Source organism: Triticum dicoccoides, chromosome 2A, assembly GCF_002162155.2.
Source record: "Triticum dicoccoides isolate Atlit2015 ecotype Zavitan chromosome 2A, WEW_v2.0, whole genome shotgun sequence".
In the NCBI taxonomy this organism is placed as follows: domain Eukaryota; kingdom Viridiplantae; phylum Streptophyta; class Magnoliopsida; order Poales; family Poaceae; genus Triticum; species Triticum dicoccoides.
In genome coordinates, this window is record NC_041382.1 from 706,328,038 (window position 1) to 706,349,655 (window position 21,618).

At 47.2% G+C, this 21,618-nt stretch overlaps 1 protein-coding gene across 1 annotated transcript; it reads left to right on the forward strand.

The window, feature by feature from the left end:
- Positions 1 to 606: 606 nt before the first annotated feature.
- LOC119351974 (FCS-Like Zinc finger 2-like) lies at positions 607 to 1,495 on the forward strand. The gene has a single exon (XM_037618734.1). It carries the CDS (start codon positions 684 to 686, stop codon positions 975 to 977), a length of 294 nt encoding a protein of 97 aa, XP_037474631.1. The 5' UTR covers positions 607 to 683; the 3' UTR covers positions 978 to 1,495.
- Positions 1,496 to 21,618: the final 20,123 nt, after the last annotated feature.

Below are 21,618 nucleotides of genomic sequence, written 5' to 3' on the forward strand. Positions count from 1 at the left end.
ATGTGGGGGCACCTGTCTCGTATGTTGGCAAAAAGCCTGGCGCGCTAACAATCAGCACTAAGCATTAGCGCTATTTTAAGCAAAGCTCTGCCTAATCTTATACTCACACACAAGTACAGCCGGAATATATTGGTGCCCAAGTTTCCGACTAGATGCACGACGGAGTCTACTGCAATGCTTATAGACGCGAATACTAAAAGGCGGGGCATGTATCATGTTTTGGTATGATAAGGTGCCAGTCTAGTAGAAGCTGACAGTTCACAAATCGGCTATAGAATGACAAGCTGTCACATTACAAAACACTCCTAGAATTTACTAACTTTTCTATAGCTTGCTAATTGTAGCATTTTTGAGAGTTTTCAAGTACAGCTACATTTCCACTCTTCAGAAAATAGCACAATTTTTATGTTTTGCAGGAAGAAAATAGCACAACTTGCATCAACAGTGACCTTCAAGAGCGATGTCTCCTGGTCGACCTCGCCCGGAAATAGCACGATGATTGCCCGTCGTTTTCCTCCCGGGACGGCCGTCCGACGCGCGATAAGATATTTGCCCGACGCACCATATATACCTGAGCCTCCCACTCTTTTCTCCACCCAACTCGCTCGCTCCCCTCAATTCTTCCCTCTCCCGCAGCACCAAAAGAAGCATTTTTGCTCGAAAGCCACCTGCACACACGTACCATGGCGGCATCAGCGGCCTGCTCCTTCTTCTTCGACGCCGAGCAGCTCGGCGAGCCCGGCATGCCGGCGATGGACGCGTGTGCGCTCTGCGCCAAGCCGCTGGCGCGCGACAGCGACGTCTTCATGTACAGAGGGGACACACCCTACTGTAGCGAGGAGTGCCGCCACGAGGAGATGCACCTCGACGCCGTCTGCGCCAGGCAGGCCGCCCGGAGGCTGCAGAGGTTCTCGGCGGAGACGGAATCCCACCGTGGGCAGCGGCACTCCAGGAAGAAGGTGTCCGTCGCAAGCTAACTGGCCGGAGCGCGTGGGCGAGGAAAGTGTTGTTTGAATCGACAAGATCGGAATTCTGAAGAAACAACATCTGTATTCTGAAGAACCATCGATGTCTCCGTCTCTCCGGCTGGTGCTCTAGCCTAGCCACTAGCTACGGAGGCAAGGCAAGGCAGCATCATCAGGCGGCACCAAGCATAGGTGTCTGTAGCCTCCCATATCTTTCCATCGCAAGCTGATTAAGCTGCGCGGATGGTGGGAAATCTGTACTTGTTCTCGGCCGGTCTGCGCTGTGCCCATGAATTTGATTTGGTTCGAACCGGAATAGAAAAGGCCATGGATCTGAAGAAAGCAATCAAACATGATTCACATTTTGTTTTAACTTCTATTCGGGTCGCTCTTCAGCGCCCTCTTGTTTTGTTTCGCTTAATGATTGAATGCTGTTTGGTTTTGGGTACCACATGTTAGGGACACTGTGCAACAGCACTGTCACTGTAAAAACAACATGGCAATCGACCTACAAATTATCTTGCCTCTAATTGTTGTTATGCTTTTTGGATTTATAGCGTCTCTAATGTTGCTAGTGATATGCCAATATGATTTCGGCCGGGATTTTATCCATATAATTTTAGTCTGTTCGTTTACTCATTTCATTCCGTGTGTAGCCTATATATGAAAATATTCAAAACATCTTATATTTGTGAATGGGGGAAGTGATTGTGTGTAAGTGAATTGGCCGGTTTGGTGCTTCTACCTTGAGCTTCCCACATGGGTGAACCTTACAGTTTTACTATATCTCAAGGATATTTCCCGAAAATTTCTACCATTGTGATTTTTCTTCCTTTGGAATATATGTCAAACTTACCCAATTTGGGAGCAATAATTAATCACAATTTCAATTTTAAGATTGAGAACGATCTTGTCATGCCTAGGCTAAACGTCAAACATTTTCATGGCGATCTGTCTTTCTTGATGGGTCGACAAGGCCTAGAACCGATTCACATTGGATCTTGATGCTCCATCCGTCCTCTATTGTCAGTCCTCCCTTCCTCACCCATTAGTGAGAGTGTGTGGGTGGTTTTTGCTCAAATTTACTAAAACAAACAAATTTTGTTAAGTTTTAAGGTTAGATTGTTATTTTCCTCATAAACTGGACCGACTCGCTTCCTCCAATGAAAATTACAAAAATGGTTGCCCGCCAACGAGGTTCCTAAAAGTTAGATATGAGCCGATGAAGTCTAACCCTGATCTACTCGCAGTTGAGTTAATGCACTTTGAGGCATAACAAGTGAAAGGAAATGATGAAGCTTGTCGTCGCCTATTCAACTAAATCATATTATCTGTATCACTCTAATATCAACTCAGTGGAACGTTTGGGTTTAGACACCACCCACTCGAGCCAAGTTTCCATGCTGGAAAAGTAATGAACATACAACATGGCACACTTAGAGATTTACCACCGGCGTACATTTGCGATGTAGGCACGAGATTGCGTAAGCTTTCCCAATTAGTGATTTTAGTGGTCAGCTCTCTCGACAATTCATATGCAAACTGTGGACAAGTGTCGACGGATGCTCTTGTCTCCAAAGTTGACTCTCGGTGGTTGGACTGTCTGCTCGGTGTTCGGACGATTTCAGTTTGCATTGTATGCACTTACATCGTCTTTGCTGGTCAGCATTTATTTTTGTGACTATGAACCATAGGGCAAAAACCTCACAGGCTCACAGCCTTGCAACTTTATTTAATGTAGAGCATGAAACGGTACATAGTATACAACTTTATATCAGAAAAAGGAATAAGAGCAAGAACTACAGTGCAACTGACGCTTTAAGGTGGAAGGTGAGAAACCCATTTCAACAAATTATCCCTGAACCTAGACTTAATTCTATGCGCCAGCAAGGTTGTGTCATGCACAAATCCCCTCTTCCACTTATAGAAAGCGGGCCTCTTTTTTCTGAAGATTTTTGCATTCCTAGCGATCCAGATATTCCAGCAAGATAGGAAAACCACTTCAGGAAAGAAAGGTTTTTTAAGGACATGCAATATTTGCTGCCTGGAGCATATGCAGTTTTGGATGAACAGTAAATTGCTAAACAATACTAATATAAATTTAAAAAATCTGGTTCTTTTTACAACACACATCTAGGAATGTTCTACTCCCACGCAAATTTTCGTGAAGAAATAACATTCCATGTGCACATAACAGAAAAAAAAACAGTAGCATGAAAAGGTGTTTTTAAGCATTTTGGGTTGCTTGTTTTGTTTTTCTAATGAAAATTCTGTGAATGTGATCTCTTCAAGAAAATTTATACATAGGAAGAACACTCAAGAATGTTTGTCTACAATTTTTTGTGATATTTTTGCCATTTTTCAGAATTTACTGTTCGAACAAGTGCAAGTGCATTTGCGCCTGGGACCAGAAGGGCACTTTTGTTATCGAAATCCTTCCTAGCCTAACTAGCAATACTCCTCATATCATCTTCTGACTGCAAATCCACTTGCAAGTAGTTCCAGGCTCTAATACTAAAATTAAATTGAAAGAACAAATGATCTCTATCTACCCTAGAGCCAAAGCAACACATCACACAAGTAGTTCCGTTAGCTGTAATTGCTCGATGTGGATCATCATTGCTCTTTTCTTTGCACGTCAAAGCATTCCATCAGCCATGTATAACTTTATTTTTACCGGTGTAGTACTTTCTATGTTCCGTTAATGCTAGTTGTGGTCATTCTAGTCGTGCAGAGGTCAGGTGTGTGCTCATCGTGTTTTGTATCCTATTGATACTACACGGTATACAACCTTGTATACTTCCCTTGCCATAACCAAAAAAGTGGACGTCTAGCCTCCTTGGGGGAATATCAGGTGCTACCACACATTAGGTGCTATCATGCTATCACTTTTCCATAAACACATCTAAATGTTTCAAATAATTCCAAAAAAATTATGAGTGTTCACAAGACATGTCTCTACAAATTGTGAAAAATTCAAATCAAGATTTGAAACACGAAAGAAGAAACGGAAAAAAATCAGCATAAATGGTGTCACAAAAAGCAGAAGTCAAAATGTTAGTATTCATTTGTTTGTGTTTTGACCGTTGAATCTCACATCCACGGCTGAGCTCGCCCTGCAGCACACGAGCTTAGCAACTCCCGTAGCACCTGATATTCTCCTGTCGGGACTCTGATCCTAAGTCAGACCGATCTAGCATGTAACACATCATATCACTTTGCGGCCTCACGCACGGTATCCCCACGGGTGCCACCTTACCTCGCCCAGGACCGTTTGCGCCTTTTGGCTCACGTATATGATAGTGTCGCTAGCATCTATATGACAGAGAATCCAGGCCGACATGACTAGTCGTGAACCCAAAGTGGCACTAACTTACAGGGACATGCATACATGAATCAACCTCGAGCATGTCGGTCAACAGCATATGAATCCGGGCTGTAGCAACTGGGCTAACAGGACTCCGGGAACCCGGGCTGTAGCAGGCTAACAGGACTCCGGATGTCTCCGCATGACATTTCCCCGAAGGGACAGACACATGAACAAAGTGAATCACATGCCGGCGAGTCTAAGTGTTTTGGAGCAGTAGTGCTGGGCTAGCAGGACTCCGGTAAACCAGGCTGTAGCGGACTACCAAGGCTCAGTGGAAGCACTAGACTACATTTCCCCGTAAGAGAGGCTACCAAGGATAAACAACTAGATTGTCGGATCCCACACATAGCAATACACGTTACACGTACGCATAACATGCAAGTATGTGCTGTACAACATGGCATCACAACATAATTCCAACTCATATAAATAAAGGCCTAGAAGAGCCACATAGCATTCAATACAAATAGGGGTCTCATGACCCATCATTCAGAGCATACAAACAATGGAAGCATTACATGTATGAGTACAGACAACTACAAAAGAAAAAGGCTGAGAAGCCTGACTATCCACAAGACCCTCCCAAGGGTATAAGATCGTAGCTGGGATACAAGCTACTTGTCGAAGTCACTAGTGTAACCAATTGCAAAAGATAAATAAGCAAACGTGAGTACGAAGGTACTCAGCAAGTCTTACATCAGAACTATCTACATATGCAACATTATCAACAAAGGGGGTGGTGGAGTTTTAACAGCAACAAGCCAGCTTTGACTGAGTGGCTAACCTATACTACAAGTATCAGAAACTTCTTTGAGGTGAGAAGGCGCACACGAGTCCACATATTTACCATATCAAAACTCCACTATGGATCTGTTCCCGTCTCCCTATGAGAAGGCCATCCATAGCACTCACGCTTATCTTGCGTACTTCAGAGTATCCACTTCAAGTTGTCTATGTACTACATAAGTCCTCCAAGTTTCCATATCCGAGGAAAATGGCTATTCGAATAGATAATGATAACCCTGCAGGGGTGTACTTCTTCACACACGCTCTCACCACTTATCGCCTTGTACACGTCATGTACCTCAGCAACCTTCAAGCGGAAGCTTGGCGTGGGTGTCGGCCACGATCTGACTAACCACACAAGTCTCTCGTCCAGGTTTATCGCCTATTCGAGTTCCATCCGCAAGGAGTTCCGGCCGAAGTCTCCAGTACGGCCCCAAACGATGTGTGCAGGGTTCCCAAGCCCACCATCCGGGTGCCACTTGGTACACCGTGCCACGGTGCCTAGTCTGTCCCAAGCCCGTCCCGTCGGACACCACCTGGTAGACAACTAGCACTACCTACAAACGCCAGAAACTAGTTGCAACTCTTGGACAGAGATCAAGTAGATTAATAAGCCGAGAGGGGCCGGATAACCGGAACCCAATGTGGTATAGTAACTGGACTTGGATAACATACACAGAACTTAGTGCTTAGGAACGGTTCCAATGAGACAACCCACCATGTACTCCTACATGGCCTCTCATCGCTACCTTTACCAAAACGTGTTCACACACTTAGCCTTTATCAGTAGGACATGTTCACCACTCCGATTCATTCCCGATGAATCAGACCTGACACAACTCTAAGCATAGCTGACATAAAGAAAACAAGCATGGATGAGCAGGCACATGAAGGCTCAAGCAACTCCTACTCATGCTAGTGGGTTTCAACTATTTACTGTGGCAATGACAGGTCATGCAAAGGAATGGGTTCAACTACCGCAGCAGAAAAGTAGCAGTTGAATCGTTTTTGTCCTAATGCATTATAAGGAGCAGGAGCGAGAGAGTGGGATTTTTTGAAATGCTCAAGGGGGGTTGCTTGCCTGATAGATCAACGAAGGGGCACTGCTCCTCTGACAGGTACTCGGGAACACCTTCCGGAGTGGAACCTATCGAGAAGAAACGGTGCTGGCAATCAATACACAAACAAATGCAACAATATGATGCATGAACATGACATGTGCAAATGCTAGTGTTTGGGCTAATGCAAGATGCTACCAAGTTGGTTGATGCCCATTTGAATCAAAGATTCAAATGCAATTCAAAATGAAGCATTTAACATGCCCATATTATGTTTTCACTTATACAACATGTATAAGTTGATTTTTCATGCACGGAACTGGCATAAATGGATTCCTTGCATTTTTCTGATCATTTTTCATATATAAATTATTTCATTCTGAGCTACGGTTGAATTTCTATGAATTTTAGAAGTTTATATCATTTTCTGGATTTTCCTAATTTATTTTAATGCCAGAAAATAAATAACTACGTCAGCACTACGTCAGCATGACGTAAGCGAGTCAACGGGGCTGACCAGGTCAAACCTGACCAATGGGTCCCACTGGTCAGTGACCCAGTCAACTAAGTTAGTTAGTCCTAACTAACTGGGCAGGGCCCACTAGTTAGTGACTGTAATAACTAACCTAACTAGTTAATTAGTGCTAACTAGAGTAATTAGTCGGCCGGGCCCCGCAAGTTAGTGAGAGAGAGAGAGGGCGAGGTCAAACCGGGCAGTGGGGTCAACCCATGCCGGTCAACGGTCAGTGGTCGCCGGCGTTTAGCCGCCGGCGAGTCCAAACGCGGCGGTGCGCTGCGAGTTTTGCCTATAGGGCGCCATTTGGCGCGCGGAGCGCAGCTATGGGGTGCGGACGCTCGTCCGCATCCAACCATGATGGTGGCGCGGCTGGGGAGTGGCCGGAGTGGCGCCGACGACGACGAGTGCAGCGGCCGGAGTTCGGCCGTCGAGCGAAACGGCGTTGCAGGGAACAGCAGGAGCCGCGGGTGGTCACGGTCGACTCCTGGGAACGTGCTGAGCACGGTGGCGCGCTCGGTTACGGTGGCCATGGCGGCGACATGGACGGCGGCTGGAAGCTCACGGCTCTGGCGTTTGACGTGGCTAGGGAGAGCAAAACGCGCGTGGAGAAAGGGGGAAACGAAGAGAAGCTCACGACGGAGTCGATGGTGGTCTTGGCGAGCTCGGGGACGCACTAGAGACGGCGGGGCGGTGAAGACGATCTCCGGTGGCCGGGGATGAAGACGACGTCGATGGAGGTGCTCTAGGGCCTCCCGAGGCGCGTGGCTTGACAGAGAGATAGCCGGCGACGTGGCGGAGCTTCTAGGCACGACGGGCGGTCGAGGGGATGGCGGGGAGCATGTGGGCAGCGAACGGCGGCGACGGGCGCGTTCGGCTGGTCGCGCCTTAGAGAGAGAGAGAGAGAGAGGAGGGAGGGCGCTCGAGGGAGAGAGAGGGAGAGGTGCAGGGGGTTGTGGCGTCCACAGCGGCGTCGGGAAGGGGACAAGCAGGCAGGGAGAGAGGAGGTGGCCACGGCGCGCGCGTGGCCACAGGCGCTGGGCACGCGCCTCTCGTCCTCCTGGCGAGAGGAGGGATATGACTGGCACGAGCCCGGTGGAGTGGGCTGCTACAGTGTGGGCCAGGTAAGAACCAGGTAAGGGGTTTTCCCTTTTTTTGTTTTCTTTTCTATTTCTGACATTTGTTTTTGACTTAAAATAATACTAGCACAAATCTAAAAATGTTGGGATTCCTTGTGACCACTAGTTATAATATACCAGAGGCCCTCACCAATTTCCAACATTTTTGGAGCCTTTAAAATATTTATATTATTTTAAACAGCTCCAATTCAGATACACATGGGTTCATTCAAAAATCCAAAATGTTTAGCAAAAATGTGCATCACCTCTGGTTGTTGTTTCCAACATTTTCCAAATACCATGAACATTTTTGAAAAGCATTTTGGGTTCATTGAAATTCCATTTTTAATTTGAATCTATTTGAATTTGCTTTGGTGCTAGGGTTTGAAACATTCCCCATTTCAATTTCATTTCAAACTTAAACATGATGCACAAAGCAAGCCTAGATCATACCAGAACTAGGGATGTGACAACTCGCCCCCACTCGGAAGGATCTCGTCCCGAGATTCAGGAGTCGGCGGAAAGAAAGCGGGGTACTCAAGTCGAAGACGATCTTCTTGCTCCCAGGTAGCTTCTCTCTTGGAATGATGAGACCACTGAACCTTGAGAAACTTGATGTTATGACGTCGAGTGACACGCTCTGCTTGATCAAGAATGCAAACAGGGTGCTCTCGATATATGAGGTTATCTTGGAGGTCAAGTGTTTCGTGGTCCACTCCGCGGATGGGATCCGAGAAGCAACGCCTGAGTTGGGAGACGTGGAAGACATCATGAACTCGAGAAAGATGTGGGGGTAGTTCCAACTGGTAGGCAACCTCTCCTCGTTTAGCGAGAATGTGAAAAAGGCTAATGTAACGAGGAGCCAACTTGCCCTTGATACCGAAACGATGGGTACCCTTTAAAGGAGTAACCTGAAGGTAAGCCTTGTCATCAACTTCATAAGACACTTCCTTATGATGACAGTCATACTGGCTCTTTTGACGAGATTGGGCTGTTTTCAAATTCTCACGAATGATGTGAACTTGCTCTTCTGCTTCCTGAATCATATCCGGTCCAAAGAATTGTCTTTCACCGGTTTCTGACCAGTTCAAAGGTGTTCGACATCTTCGTCCATAGAGACTCTCAAAAGGAGCTTTCTTAAGACTGGATTGATAGCTATTGTTATAAGCAAACTTGGCGAAAGGAAGACACTTCTCCCAATCCATACCGAATGAGATAACACAAGCTCTAAGCATGTCTTTGAGAATTTGGTTGACCCTTTCCACCTGTCCACTTGACTGAGGGTGGAAAGCGGTACTGAAAGAAAGATGGGTTCCCATGGCATTCTGGAAACTTTCCCAGAAATGAGAGGTGAAAAAACTGCCACTGTCTGAATTGATCTCTAGTGGAACACCATGGAGTGACACTATTCGGGAGATATATAAGTCAGCGAGCTGACTAGCAGTGATACTCTCTTGAACAGGTAGGAAGTGAGCCACTTTGGAAAGATGATCAATGACTACAAAGATAGCATTATTTCCTTTCTTGGTCCTGGGAAAGCCGGTGATGAAGTCCATACCAACTTTGTCGCATTTCCACTCGGGAATAGCTAAAGGTTGAAGGGTGCCAGCAGGTCTTTGATGCTCTGCCTTAACGCGACGACAAACGTCACAATTGGCAATATATTGAGCGGTTTCTCTCTTCATCGTAGTCCACCAGAACCTCTAGCGTAGGTCCTGATACATCTTTGTACCACCAGGATGAATCGTGAGAGGAGATTCATGGGCCTCCTTAAGGATTAGTTGCTGCATCTGTTGATATTTGGGAACCACCAAACGGTTTCCAAACTAAACAACACCTCGTTCATCCATAGAGAAACAACCAACAACTCCCTTGGAAATATTTTTCTTGATCCGGGAGATTCCCGTATCATGCTTTTGAGCCTCTATGATCTGATCCGTAAGGGTAGGTTTCGCCACCAAGGTAGAAAGGGAACCATGAGGAGCTATGTGAAGGTTAAGCTTACAGAATTGCTCATGGAGGGGTGGCTGACATTGTTGCAACATGAGGTTGTTGCAATAGGGTTTACGACTTAAAGCAACAGCCATGACATTGGCTTTGCCTGGGGTGTAGGTGATTCCTAAGTCATAATCCGAGATCAACTCCAACCAACGTCTTTGTCTGAGATTCAGATCCGGTTGGGTGAAGATATACTTGAGACTCTGAAGGTCAGTGTAGATTTCGCAACGGTTACCAAGAAGGTAATGTCGCCAAGTCTTAAGTGCATAGACTACGGCTGCAAGCTCTAGATCATGTGTAGGATAATTTTCCTCATGTGGATGCAACTGTCGAGATGCATAGGCAATCACATGACGATCCCGCATAAGAATGCAACCTAGTCCTTGACGCGAAGCGTCGCAATAGATAACAAAGTCTTTAGTGAAATCCGGTGGCACGAGTATGGGCGTAGAAGTCAGGCGTCTTTTCAGTTCCTGAAAACTGTGCTCACACTGTGGGGTCCACTCAAACCTTTTATCTTTCTTGAGAAGTTCCGTGAGGGGTTTGGCCACTTTGGAGAAGTTTTCAACGAAGCGGCGACAATAACTGGCTAGACCAAGGAAACTCCTAACTTGTTTGACCGTTTCGGGTGGAGTCCAATCGAGAACAGATTTAACTCTCTCGGGATTGACAACAGTGCCCTTACCAGAGATCACGTGGCCTAGATAGGTCACTTCTGGCAACCAAAATTCACACTTGGAGAACTTGGCATAAAGGCAGTGCTCTCTGAGTTTTTCTAACACAAGTCTAAGATGTTCGGCATGCTCTTCCTCGTTCTTAGAGTAAATAAGAATTTCATCGTGGTAAACCACGACGAACTTATCTAAGTACTCCATAAAAATCGAGTTCATCAAGCAGGACAAAGTAGCTGGAGCATTGGTTAGGCCGAAAGACATAACGGTGTACTCGTATTGACCATAACGAGTGACAAAGGCCGTTTTGGGGATGTCCCCGTTTCTGATTTTGATTTGGTGGTAGCCTAACCTCAAATCCATCTTGGAAAAGACTGAGGATCCAGCGAGCTGATCATACAGGTCATTGATCCTAGGGAGCGGATACTTGTTCTTTATCGTGACCAAATTAACGGAACGATAATCTACAACCATCCGATCCGTACCATCCTTCTTCTTGACGAAGAGGACATGACACGCCCAAGGAGAAGAACTGGGACAGATGAAACCCTTTTGCAAGGACTCATCAAGCTGTTTCTTAAGCTCGGCTAACTCCAAAGGTGCCATCTTGTATGGTCTCCTAGAGATTGGAACAGTTCCTGGGATAAGTTCTATGACAAACTCTACATCTCTGTCAGGTGGGACACCTGGCAGTTCTTCTGGAAAGATATCCGGGAAGTCACAGACTACCGGAATATCTTCAAGGTCTGGAAGAGGCCTGGCATTAAGAGAATAAAGTTGACGCCTTGCAACTCTAGTGAAGACAGTGACTATTTTGCCAGATGGATGTGTAAGTTGAACAGATCTAGTGTAACAATCGATCTTGGCATGATGAGCTGTCATCCAGTCCATGCCTAAGATGATGTTAATATCTGAAGACTTGAGAGATATGAAAGAAGGAAGGAATACCAACCTATCAACAAGGATTTCATTACCATGGCTTACCTTGGAGGTTTGCCATTTGGAACCAGGAGTCTGGATTATTAGTGGAGTTGGCATATCACAAAATGACATATCGTCCAACCGAGCATAACCTTCAGATATGAAGGAGTGAGATGCTCCAGTATTGAACAGAACTGAAGCTGGGTGACAATTGACAAGAAGCGTTCCCAATACGACGTCGTGATCATCTTGAGCTTCTATAGCTGAGACGTGGTGCACACATGCTCGTTCAGTGGTGGCTGGCTTGGTACTGATCATCTTGCCTAATGGCTTTTCACGGCCAACAGACCTCTCAGACTGGGGTGGAGTATAACTGGACTGAGGGCAGTCACGTGCATAGTGTCCTGGTTCTCCGTAGGTGAAGCAAGTTCCTGAGGTAGGAAGTGGACCTAATTTGGCAAGTGGTCCACTAATAGGCCTGGGCGGAGCACGTTGCTGAGCAGGGAACGGCAGGAGCCGCGGGTGGTCGCGGTCGACTCCTGGGAATGTGCTGAGCACGCTGGTGCGCTCGGTTACGGCTCTAGGTGATGGTGGCCACGGCGGCGACATGGACGGCGGCCGGAAGCTCACGACTTTGGCGATTGGCGTGGCTAGGGAGAGAAAAACGCGCGGGGAGAAAGGGAGAAACGAAGAGGAGCTCACGGCGGAGTCGACGGTGGTCATGGCGAGCTCGGGGACGCACTGGAGACAGCGGGGCGGCGAAGATGATCTCCGGTGGCCGGGGATGAAGACGACGTTGATGGAGGTGCTCTAGGGCCTCCCGAGGCGCGTGGCTTGACGGAGTGATAGCCGATGACGTGGCGGATCTTCTGGGTACGACGGGCGATCGAGGGGACGGCGGGGAGCACGTGGGCAGCGAGCGGCGGCGACGGGCGCGTTCGGCTGGTCGCGCACGAGAGAGACAGAGGAGGGAGGGCGCTCGAGGGAGAGAGAGAGAGGTGCAGGGGGTCGTGGCATCCACAGCGGCGTCGGGAAGGGCACAGGCAGGCAGTGAGAGAGGAGGTGGCCCCGGCATGTGGCCGCAAGCGCTGGGCACGCGCCTCTCGTCCTCCTGGCGCGAGGAGGGAGATGACTGGCACGATCCCGGTGGAGTGGGCTACTACAGTGTGGCTAGGTAAGAACCAGGTAAGGGTTTTTCCGTTTTTTGTTTACTTTTCTATTTCTGACATTTGTTTTTGACTTAAAATAATACTAGCACAAATCTAAAAATTTTGGGATTCCTTGTGACTACTAGTTATAATATACTAGAGGCCCTCACCAATATCCAACATTTTTGGAGCCTTTAAAATATTTATATTATTTTAAACAGCTCCAATTCGGATACATATGGGTTCATTCAAAAATCCAAAATGTTTAGCAAAAATGTGCATCACCTCTGGTTTTTGTTTCCAACATTTTCCAAAGACCATGAACATTTTTGAAAAGCATTTTGGGTTCATTGAAATTCCATTTTTAATTTGAATCTATTTGAATTTGCTTTGGTGCTAGGGTTTGAAACATTCCCCATTTCAATTTCATTTGAAACTTAAACATGATGCACAAAGCAAGCCTGGATCATAGCAGAACTAGGGATGTGACATCTCCCTAGCCTCCTTAGTGTCCCTTATACTAGTAATTTAAATATTGTAAACTTTGTCACACCAAAACAAATTCTTGGTAACAAAAAATTTATCGTTCCATCTGTTGTGCTTGAATTTGACTATGCTCATGCTCTAAAGGAAAGCACTCTTATTCCATCCTTCCTGCTTTCATCTACAGAGATTACTCACACGTCACAGAAAACTATACCTTGCCAAATTTAGCAATCACATGAGTGAATAAAAACAAAGCAAGATTTGCAGTACGTGAGGTGAGTAAGCAAAAGGCCAGGGCGGAGAAAAATATCACTCATTCACACGTTGGATTGGATGATTTTTTTATGATGGCCAGGTTTATCAAAATGACACTATCTTCTTTCAAGTTTGAAAAAATTGATGTAAGACAACAAGGAAGGCCCCGACCGGTTGTTGCGTCTTCTGGTGCTCTCGCGCACCGATGGCCTGCAGAACTGTCAGGACCTTGATTCCAAATCACATCGATCTAGCCGGTAACACCTCATATCACATTGCAGCCTCACGCATGATATCCCACGGGTGTCGCCTTACCATGGCCCGGGACCGTTTGCGCCTTTTGGCTCACGTATATGATAGTGTCGCTAGCATCCATATGACAGAGAACCCGGGCCGACATGGCTAGTCGTGAACCCAAAGCGGCACAGACCTATGGAGACAGGCATACATGAATCACATCGAGCATGTCGGTCATCAGCGAGTGAATCCGGGCTGTAGCACTGGGCTAACCGGACTCCGGATGTCACTGCGTGACATTTCCCCGAAGAGACAGACATAGGAATGACGTGAAACACATGTCGACCAGTCAAGTGTCCTGAGCAGTAGTGCTGGGCTAGATGGACTCCGGTGAACCGGGCTGTAGCTGACTACTATGGCTCGAGAAACACTAGACTACATTTCCCCATAAGAAAGGCTGCCAAGGATAAACAACTAGATTGTCGGATCCCACTCATACCAAGCATTTCAATCATACACACAATATGCCCAATATGAGTACATACAACATGGCATCACAACAAAACTCTACAACTCAAGTACTTTATTTAAAGGCTCCAGAGAGCCATACATAACATGTTCATACAGATACGGGTCACATGACCCGACACTCAAGTCATACAATCATACAAGCACAAGCGGAAGCAACTAGTCTGAGTACAAACACTAGAAAGAAAGGAGGCTTCTCGAAGCCTGTCTATCTACATAGGGTCCTCCATGGACAGGATCACCACCTGGGTGGCTAGTCACTCGTCGACGTCAAGGTCTATGTAGAACCCATCGGAGGGGGCGGTGTTGTCGTATGAAAACAATAAATAAGCAAACATGAGTACAAGGTACTCAGCAAGTCTTACATCAGAACCTAATATACATGCTCATTCTCAAGAAGGTGATGGGGTTATTGCAGCAAGCCAGCTTTGACTCTTGGCTAAGCTATCCTACGGAACTCCACTAGTAAAATAGTTTTCGCACACGAGTCCACTACTCACCAACACAATACTCCACCGGGGATCCTCTCTCGTCATCTTACGAGAGGGTCATCCTCGATACTCACACTTATCTTGAGTCTTTTAGTAGTAACCATTAACTTGTCTATGAACTGTATAGGCAACCAAGTAGTCCTTTACCGCGGACGCGGCAATTTGAATAGTTTTATACCCTGCAGGGGTGTACTTGTTCATACACGCTTTCACCACTTACCGCCGTTTACACGACATGTACTCGGCAACCTTAAAGCGGAGGCCCAACGAGGGTGTCGGCCACGGCCTACCTAAACACTCAAGTCTCTAGTCCAGGTTCATCGCCTATCCAGGTTATATTCGCAGGGAGTCCGGCCGAGGTTTCCACATACGGCCCCGAACGATGTGAATAGGGTTCTCGAGACACCAAACGGGTGACTCGGTACACCGTGCCACGGTGTATCTACCGCAACATAGCCCACCCCTAGGGTCAGCGCTACGCACGGCCGCCAACACATAACCTACAAACACCAGAAACTATTTGCAACTCCTGGACGGAGTACTAGGGTAATTAAGAGGCCGAGAGGGTCCATTGGTTTCGGGCCCAATGTACGGTAGTAACTGCATCTTAAATCACACATACAGATCTTAGTTCTTATGGACGGTCTCAATGAAACAACCCACCATGTACTCCTACATGGCCTCTCATCGATACCTTTACCAAAACATGTTCAACACATCCCTCACATTACCGACATAAACATTTCACTCTAGTCCTTTACCCAGATGAACCAGACCTGACACAACTCTAAGCATAGCAGGCATAGCAAGGTAGGAATCACATACATGGCTCAACCAACTCCTACACATGCTAGTGGGTTTCATCTAGTTACTGTGGCAATGACAGGTCATGCAGAGGATAAGGGTTCAACTACCATAGCACACAGCAGTTTGAATCGCGTTGTCTTAATGCAGTAAACAAGAGCAGAAGCGAGAACATGGGTTTGTATCGGAATGATCAATGGGTTGCTTGCCTGTTGTAGTGGTAGTAGGGTACTGCCCTTCAGACGGATACTCGGGGTTATCCTCGGAGGCAGAACCTACCACGAAAATCACACCGAACATAATCAACACATGGCAATATGCAACAATATGATGCATGCTATGACATGGCAAGATGAAAGTGTCTTGGCCTAATGCAAGCTAAAACAGAAGGGGATGAACTCATTTGAATCAAAGATTCAAATATTAGCTCATTAAACATGGCCTTATTAGTGCATTACCTTATTCTGCTTAAACAGCAAGGTTAACTTATTTTGTCATGCATGAAACCATTACAGATGGATAGATTGAATTTTTCTGATCATTTTTCATATAAAAATCTTTGCATTTAGAGCTATGATTGATTTTCTATGATTTTTGGAAGTTTTGGCTATTTTCTGGAATTTCCTATTAAAGAATAAATCCAGTAATTGAATTAATGCGTCAGCATGACATAGGTGTGACGTCAGTGGGTCAACTAGGTCGGCCAGGTCAAACCTGACTGGTGGGCCCTGTCTGTCAGTGTCACAACTAATTAACAGAATTATGTTAGTGCTAATTGACTGTTAGTGGGGCCTGGGCCCACATGTCAGTGACAAAACTAAATTAAATTAGTTAAAACTAATCTTAAACTTATTAGCAGACCGGCCCCACCTGTCATAGTCTCAGGAGGGGTCTACCTGGGCCCACACGGGTGTCAAACAGGGTCAACTCACCGGCGGCTTGACGCCGGCGACGACAGACGCGGCGGAGGGGCACGGGTTTGCGTCTCCGATGACCAAATCGACGACGGAGAGCAGCTACGTGGCGCGGGGAGCGAGCTGCATCATTTGGTGGAGAAAGTGGAGCTCGGGGAGGCCGGGAACGACGCCGGCGATGACCTTCGCGGTCGCCGGAGTTCGGGCGAGGACGAGCTAGTCGCTAGGGGGCACGGCGAGGGGCGTGCGAGGGTGCTACGGGCTCCTGCGAGTGCGTGGAAGACGAAGGCATGCTCGATGGCGTCCCAACGTGGCTGTGGCCACGGCGGCGACGTGTGGTGGCGGTGGTGAGCTTCGGCTTCGATGGCAGAGGTGGTTAGAGGACGCGGACGAGCGCGGGGAGAGGGGGAAACGGTGGCGGAGTTCACAGCGGTTGCAGGGGAGCGAACGGCGAGCTCGGGGAAGGGCTGGAGCGAGCGGGGCGGCGAAGGGGATCTCCGGCGGCTGGAGTTGAGGACGAGCTCGGTGCAGCGTCTCCGGGGCGATCGAGCGCTCGGGGCTCGGCCTAATTGATGTAGTCGACGATGGCGGAGCTTCCTGGCATGACGGGGCAATGAATGGACGACGGTGGCTGCGGTGAAGCTTGTCGGCGGCGACGGCTGCGCTCGGCAGGAAGATGGGGAGAGAGCCAGAGAGGGGGAGAGGCCACGGGGAGAGTGGGAAGAAAGAGGGGGAGACGTGGGGGTCGGCGTGGCACTCGTAGACGCCTCCAGGGCATCGGCGGAAGCAGGAGGTGGCCGGCGTGTGGCCGCGGGCGCCGGCCACGCGCTCCTCGTCCTCCTGGCGAGAGGAGGAGGAGGACTGGCAAGAGCCAGTCGATTGGGCCGAGCCAGGTGGGCTGGTGGGCTGCGCCTGGTAAGTTTCTCTCTCTCTCCTTTTTTCTGTTTTTCTTATTTATTTATTATTTCTGTAACTTCAGGGCTTTATTAAGATACCAGGGCATTACCATAAATCATAAAATTAATCATGGCCACTACTTAGAATATATCCAACAGCAAACATTTTAGTTTATGATTATTTGAGCATTTAGAATATTTTATAGCATTAAAATGCCCAATTGCAAATACCATAAGGATTAATCCAATGACCTTTGATGTCCTAGAAAAATGTGCACCATTTTTGTCAAAGGTTTTAACCAAAAACAAAAAGGGTGGGCTTTTTAGAAGGTAATTTCAGGTTCATTGGAAATTTTTTTAGTAAACCCTAGTTGTTCCAGGGGGGGTGCTGGGGGTTCTGTCATCCCCATTTCAAATTTAAAAGGAATTTAAACATGATGCACACTCTAATGCTTGAACTAACTAGGGTGTGACAACTCACCCCCACTCAAAAGAATCTCGTCCCGAGATTTAGGATCCTCCGGAAAGAAGGTGGGGTACTCGAGTCGAAGACGATCCTCCCTTTCCCAAGTGGCTTCTTTCTCGGAATGGTGTGACCATTGAACCTTGAGAAACTTGATATTATGACGTCGAGTGGTACGCTCGGCTTGATCAAGGATACGAACGTGATATTCCCGATATGAGAGGTTATCTTGTAGATCAAGCGTTTCGTGGTCCACTCCATGGATAGGATCCGCGAAGCAACACCTGAGTTGAGAAACGTGGAAGACATCGTGAACTCTGGAAAGATGCGAAGGTAGTTCCAATTGGTAGGCAACTTCTCCTCGTTTGGCAAGAATGCAAAAGGGTCCGATGTAACGAGGAGCCAATTTGCCTTTGATACCGAAACGATGGGTTCCCTTTAACGGAGTAACCCAAAGGTAAGCCTTCTCGCCGACTTCATAAGTCATGAGTTTATGTCTACGATCATATTGGCTCTTTTGACGAGATTGGGCTGTTTTCAATTTCTCACGAATAAAGCGAACCTGCTCTTCTGCTTCCTGAATCATATCCGGGCTAAAGAGTTGTCTTTCCCCGGTTTCTGACCAGTTAAGAGGCGTTCGACATTTTTGTCCATAGAGAACTTCGAAAGGAGCCTTGCCCAAGCTAGCTTGATAACTATTGTTGTAAGCAAACTCCGCGAATGGAAGGCAATTCTCCCAACCCATTCCGAACGAGATGACAGAAGCTCGGAGCATATCTTCCAGAATTTGATTGACTCGCTCTACTTGACCACTTGATTGAGGATGGAAGGCGGTGCTAAAAGAGAGATGAGTTCCCATAGCATTTTGGAAACTTTCCCAAAATCGAGAGGCGAAAAGACGCCCACGGTCTGAGTTAATTTCCAATGGAACACCATGAAGAGACACTATTCGGGAGATGTATAAATCGGCTAGCTGGCTAGCGGTGATACTCTCATGAACAGGTAGAAAGTGGGCTACTTTGGAAAGTCGGTCGATCACGACGAAGATGGCATTATTCCCTCTCTTGGTCCTGGGAAACCCAGTGATGAAATCCATACTGACTTTATCCCATTTCCACTCAGGAATAGCCAAAGGTTGAAGGGTGCCAGCAGGCCGTTATGCTCTGCCCTAACACGACGACAAACGTCGCAATTAGCAATGTATTGAGCGATTTCTCTCTTCATCCTAGTCCACCAAAACCTCTGGCGTAGGTCTTGATACATTTTAGTAATGCCGGGATGAATGGTGAGAGGGGATTCATGAGCTTCCTTAAGGATCAGCCGCCTCAGGTTTCGTGCCTTTGGAACCACTAGGCGATTTCCAAAGTATACGACACCTTGATCATCAATGGAGAAACAATTCGCGACTCCTTTCTTAATGCTTCTCTTAATACGGGAGGTTCCCGGATCTACCTTCTGTGCCTTGATGATCTGATCTGTAAGGGTAGGTTTCGCCACCAGGGTGGATAGGAATCCTCGAGGAACAATGTGAAGATTAAGCTTACGAAATTCCTCATGGAGAAGTGGTTAACTTTGTTGTAACATCAGGTTGTTACAATAGGACTTACGACTTAGTGCATCAGCCATGACATTGGCTTTGCCCGGGGTGTAAGTTATTCCTAAGTAGTAATCCGAGATCAACTCGACCCAACATCTTTGCCTGAGATTCAAATCTAGTTGGGTGAAGATATATTTCAAACTTTGGTGATCAGTGAAGATCTCACAATGATTACTAAGGAGGTAATGCCGCCAAGTTTTGAGTGCATGGACTACAGCTGCAAGCTCTAGATCATGTGTGGGATAGTTTTCCTCATGTGGGTGTAATTGCCGTGAAGCATAGGCAATTACCTGACGATCCTGCATGAGTATGCAACCTAGTCCTTGTCGCGAGGCGTCGCAATAGATAATGAAGTCCTTGGAGAAATTTGGTGGTACCAGTACGGGAGTAGATGTCAGGCGTCTTTTAATTTCCTGAAAGCTGAACTCGCACTGTGGGGTCCACTCGAACCTTTTATCTTTCTTGAGGAGTTCAGTTAGAGGTTTAGCAACCTTGGAGAAATTCTCGACGAAGCGGCGACAATAGCTCGCTAAGCCAAGGAAGCTCCGAACTTGCTTGACCGTCTCAGGTGGAGTCCAATCAAGGATGGCTTGAACTCGCTTGGGATTGACAGCAATACCCTTAACAGAGATTACATGGCCTCGATAGGTCACTTCTGGCAACCAAAATTCACACTTGGAGAATTTGGCATAAAGGCGATGCTCTTGAAGTTTCATCAATACCAGCCTTAGATGTTCGGCATGTTCCTCTTCATTCTTGGAGTAGATGAGTATGTCATCGAGGTATACTACGACGAATTTATCCAAATACTCCATGAAGACCGAGTTCATTAACCGAGAGGAGGTAGCGGGGGCATTGGTTAAACCGAAGGACATAACGGTGTACTCGTATTGGCCATAATGTGTAACAAAGGCCGTTTTGGGAATGTCCCCGTTTCTGATTTTGATTTGGTGGTAGCCCAACCTCAAATCCATCTTGGAAAAGACTGAGGACCCAGCGAGCTGATCATACAGATTGTTGATCCTGGGAAGCGGATACTTGTTCTTTATAGTGACCAGGTTGACAGGTCGGTAATCTACCACCATTCGACCCGTTCCATCCTTCTTCTTGACGAAGAGGATGGGGAAAGCCCAAGGAGAGGAACTAGGACGGATGGAACCCATTTTCAAGGACTCATCGAGTTGGTTCTTAAGCTCGGCTAGTTCTAAGGGTGCCATCTTGTAGGGTCTTCTAGAAATTGGAACGGTTCCTGGAACAAGGTCTATCACAAACTCGACATCCCTGTCAGGTGGAACACCTGGCAGTTCTTCTGGAAAGACATCCGGAAAGTCTCGGACTACCGGAACATCCTCAAGGTCTGGAAGGGGGTTGGCATTTAGGGAGTAAAGCTGGCACTTGGCCACTCGAGTTAAGACATTGACTGTCTTGCTCGATGGGTGAGTAAGTTGAACGGTTCTAGTGGCACAATCAATCTTAGCATAACGAGGTGACATCCAGTCCATACCCAAAATGATGTTTATGTCCGAGGACTTGAGAGCTATTAAGAATGCAAGGAAGACAAGTCTATCGACAAGAATTTCGTTCCCATGGCTTACTCTAGAAGTTTGCCATTTGGAACCCGGAGTTTGAATTACCATGGAAGTGGGCGTGTCACAGAATGTCGTGTTATGCAATCGGGCATAGTTCTCGGATATGAATGAATGAGATGCTCCAGTATCGAAAAGAACAGATGCCGGATGGCAGTTAACAAGGAGCGTACCAAGGACGACGTTAGGATCCTCATGAGCCTCCTCGGCTGAAACATAGTTGACATGGCCACGTGTAGTAGTGACCGGCTTGGCGTAGAATGTCTTTCCCGCTGGCTTACCACGGCCAACGGACTTTCCAGTTTGATTGGGGTTGTTGTTCTGGGGACACTCTCGGCTATAGTGACCCGGCTCTCCACACTTGAAACACGTCACCACATTGGGGTGTGGAGCAGCATTAGTAGCGGGGCCACCATAGGGCTTGGGTGGTGCAATCTGCTGGTTGGAACGAGGCGCCTCAAAGGATGGCCTCGGAATGAACCTGGGTGGCAGTGCCGTGCTTGGGATCCACACCCGGCGCTTCTGAGCTCCAGAGCCGGATGAAGAGCCGAAATCACGGGAGTGTTTGCGTGAAGCGTCATAATAAGTCTGGCATGTCTCAGTGCTGATGGCTTTATTGACCAACTTCTGAAAAGAGGTGCACTCGTGCAGACGAAGATCGCGGCGAAGCTCAGGGCTAAGTCCCTTGCGGAACCTTGCATGCTTCTTAGCGTCGGTAGATACTTCTTCAGGAGCATAACGTGCCAGATTCCCAAATTCATGACTATAAGCATCCACAATCAGTCTTCCTTGGGTGAAATTGCAGAACTCCT

Bases quoted from the DNA above. Each gene is read 5' to 3' on its own strand.
- LOC119351974 (XM_037618734.1), top strand. From the start codon at position 684: ATGGCGGCATCAGCGGCCTGCTCCTTCTTCTTCGACGCCGAGCAGCTC.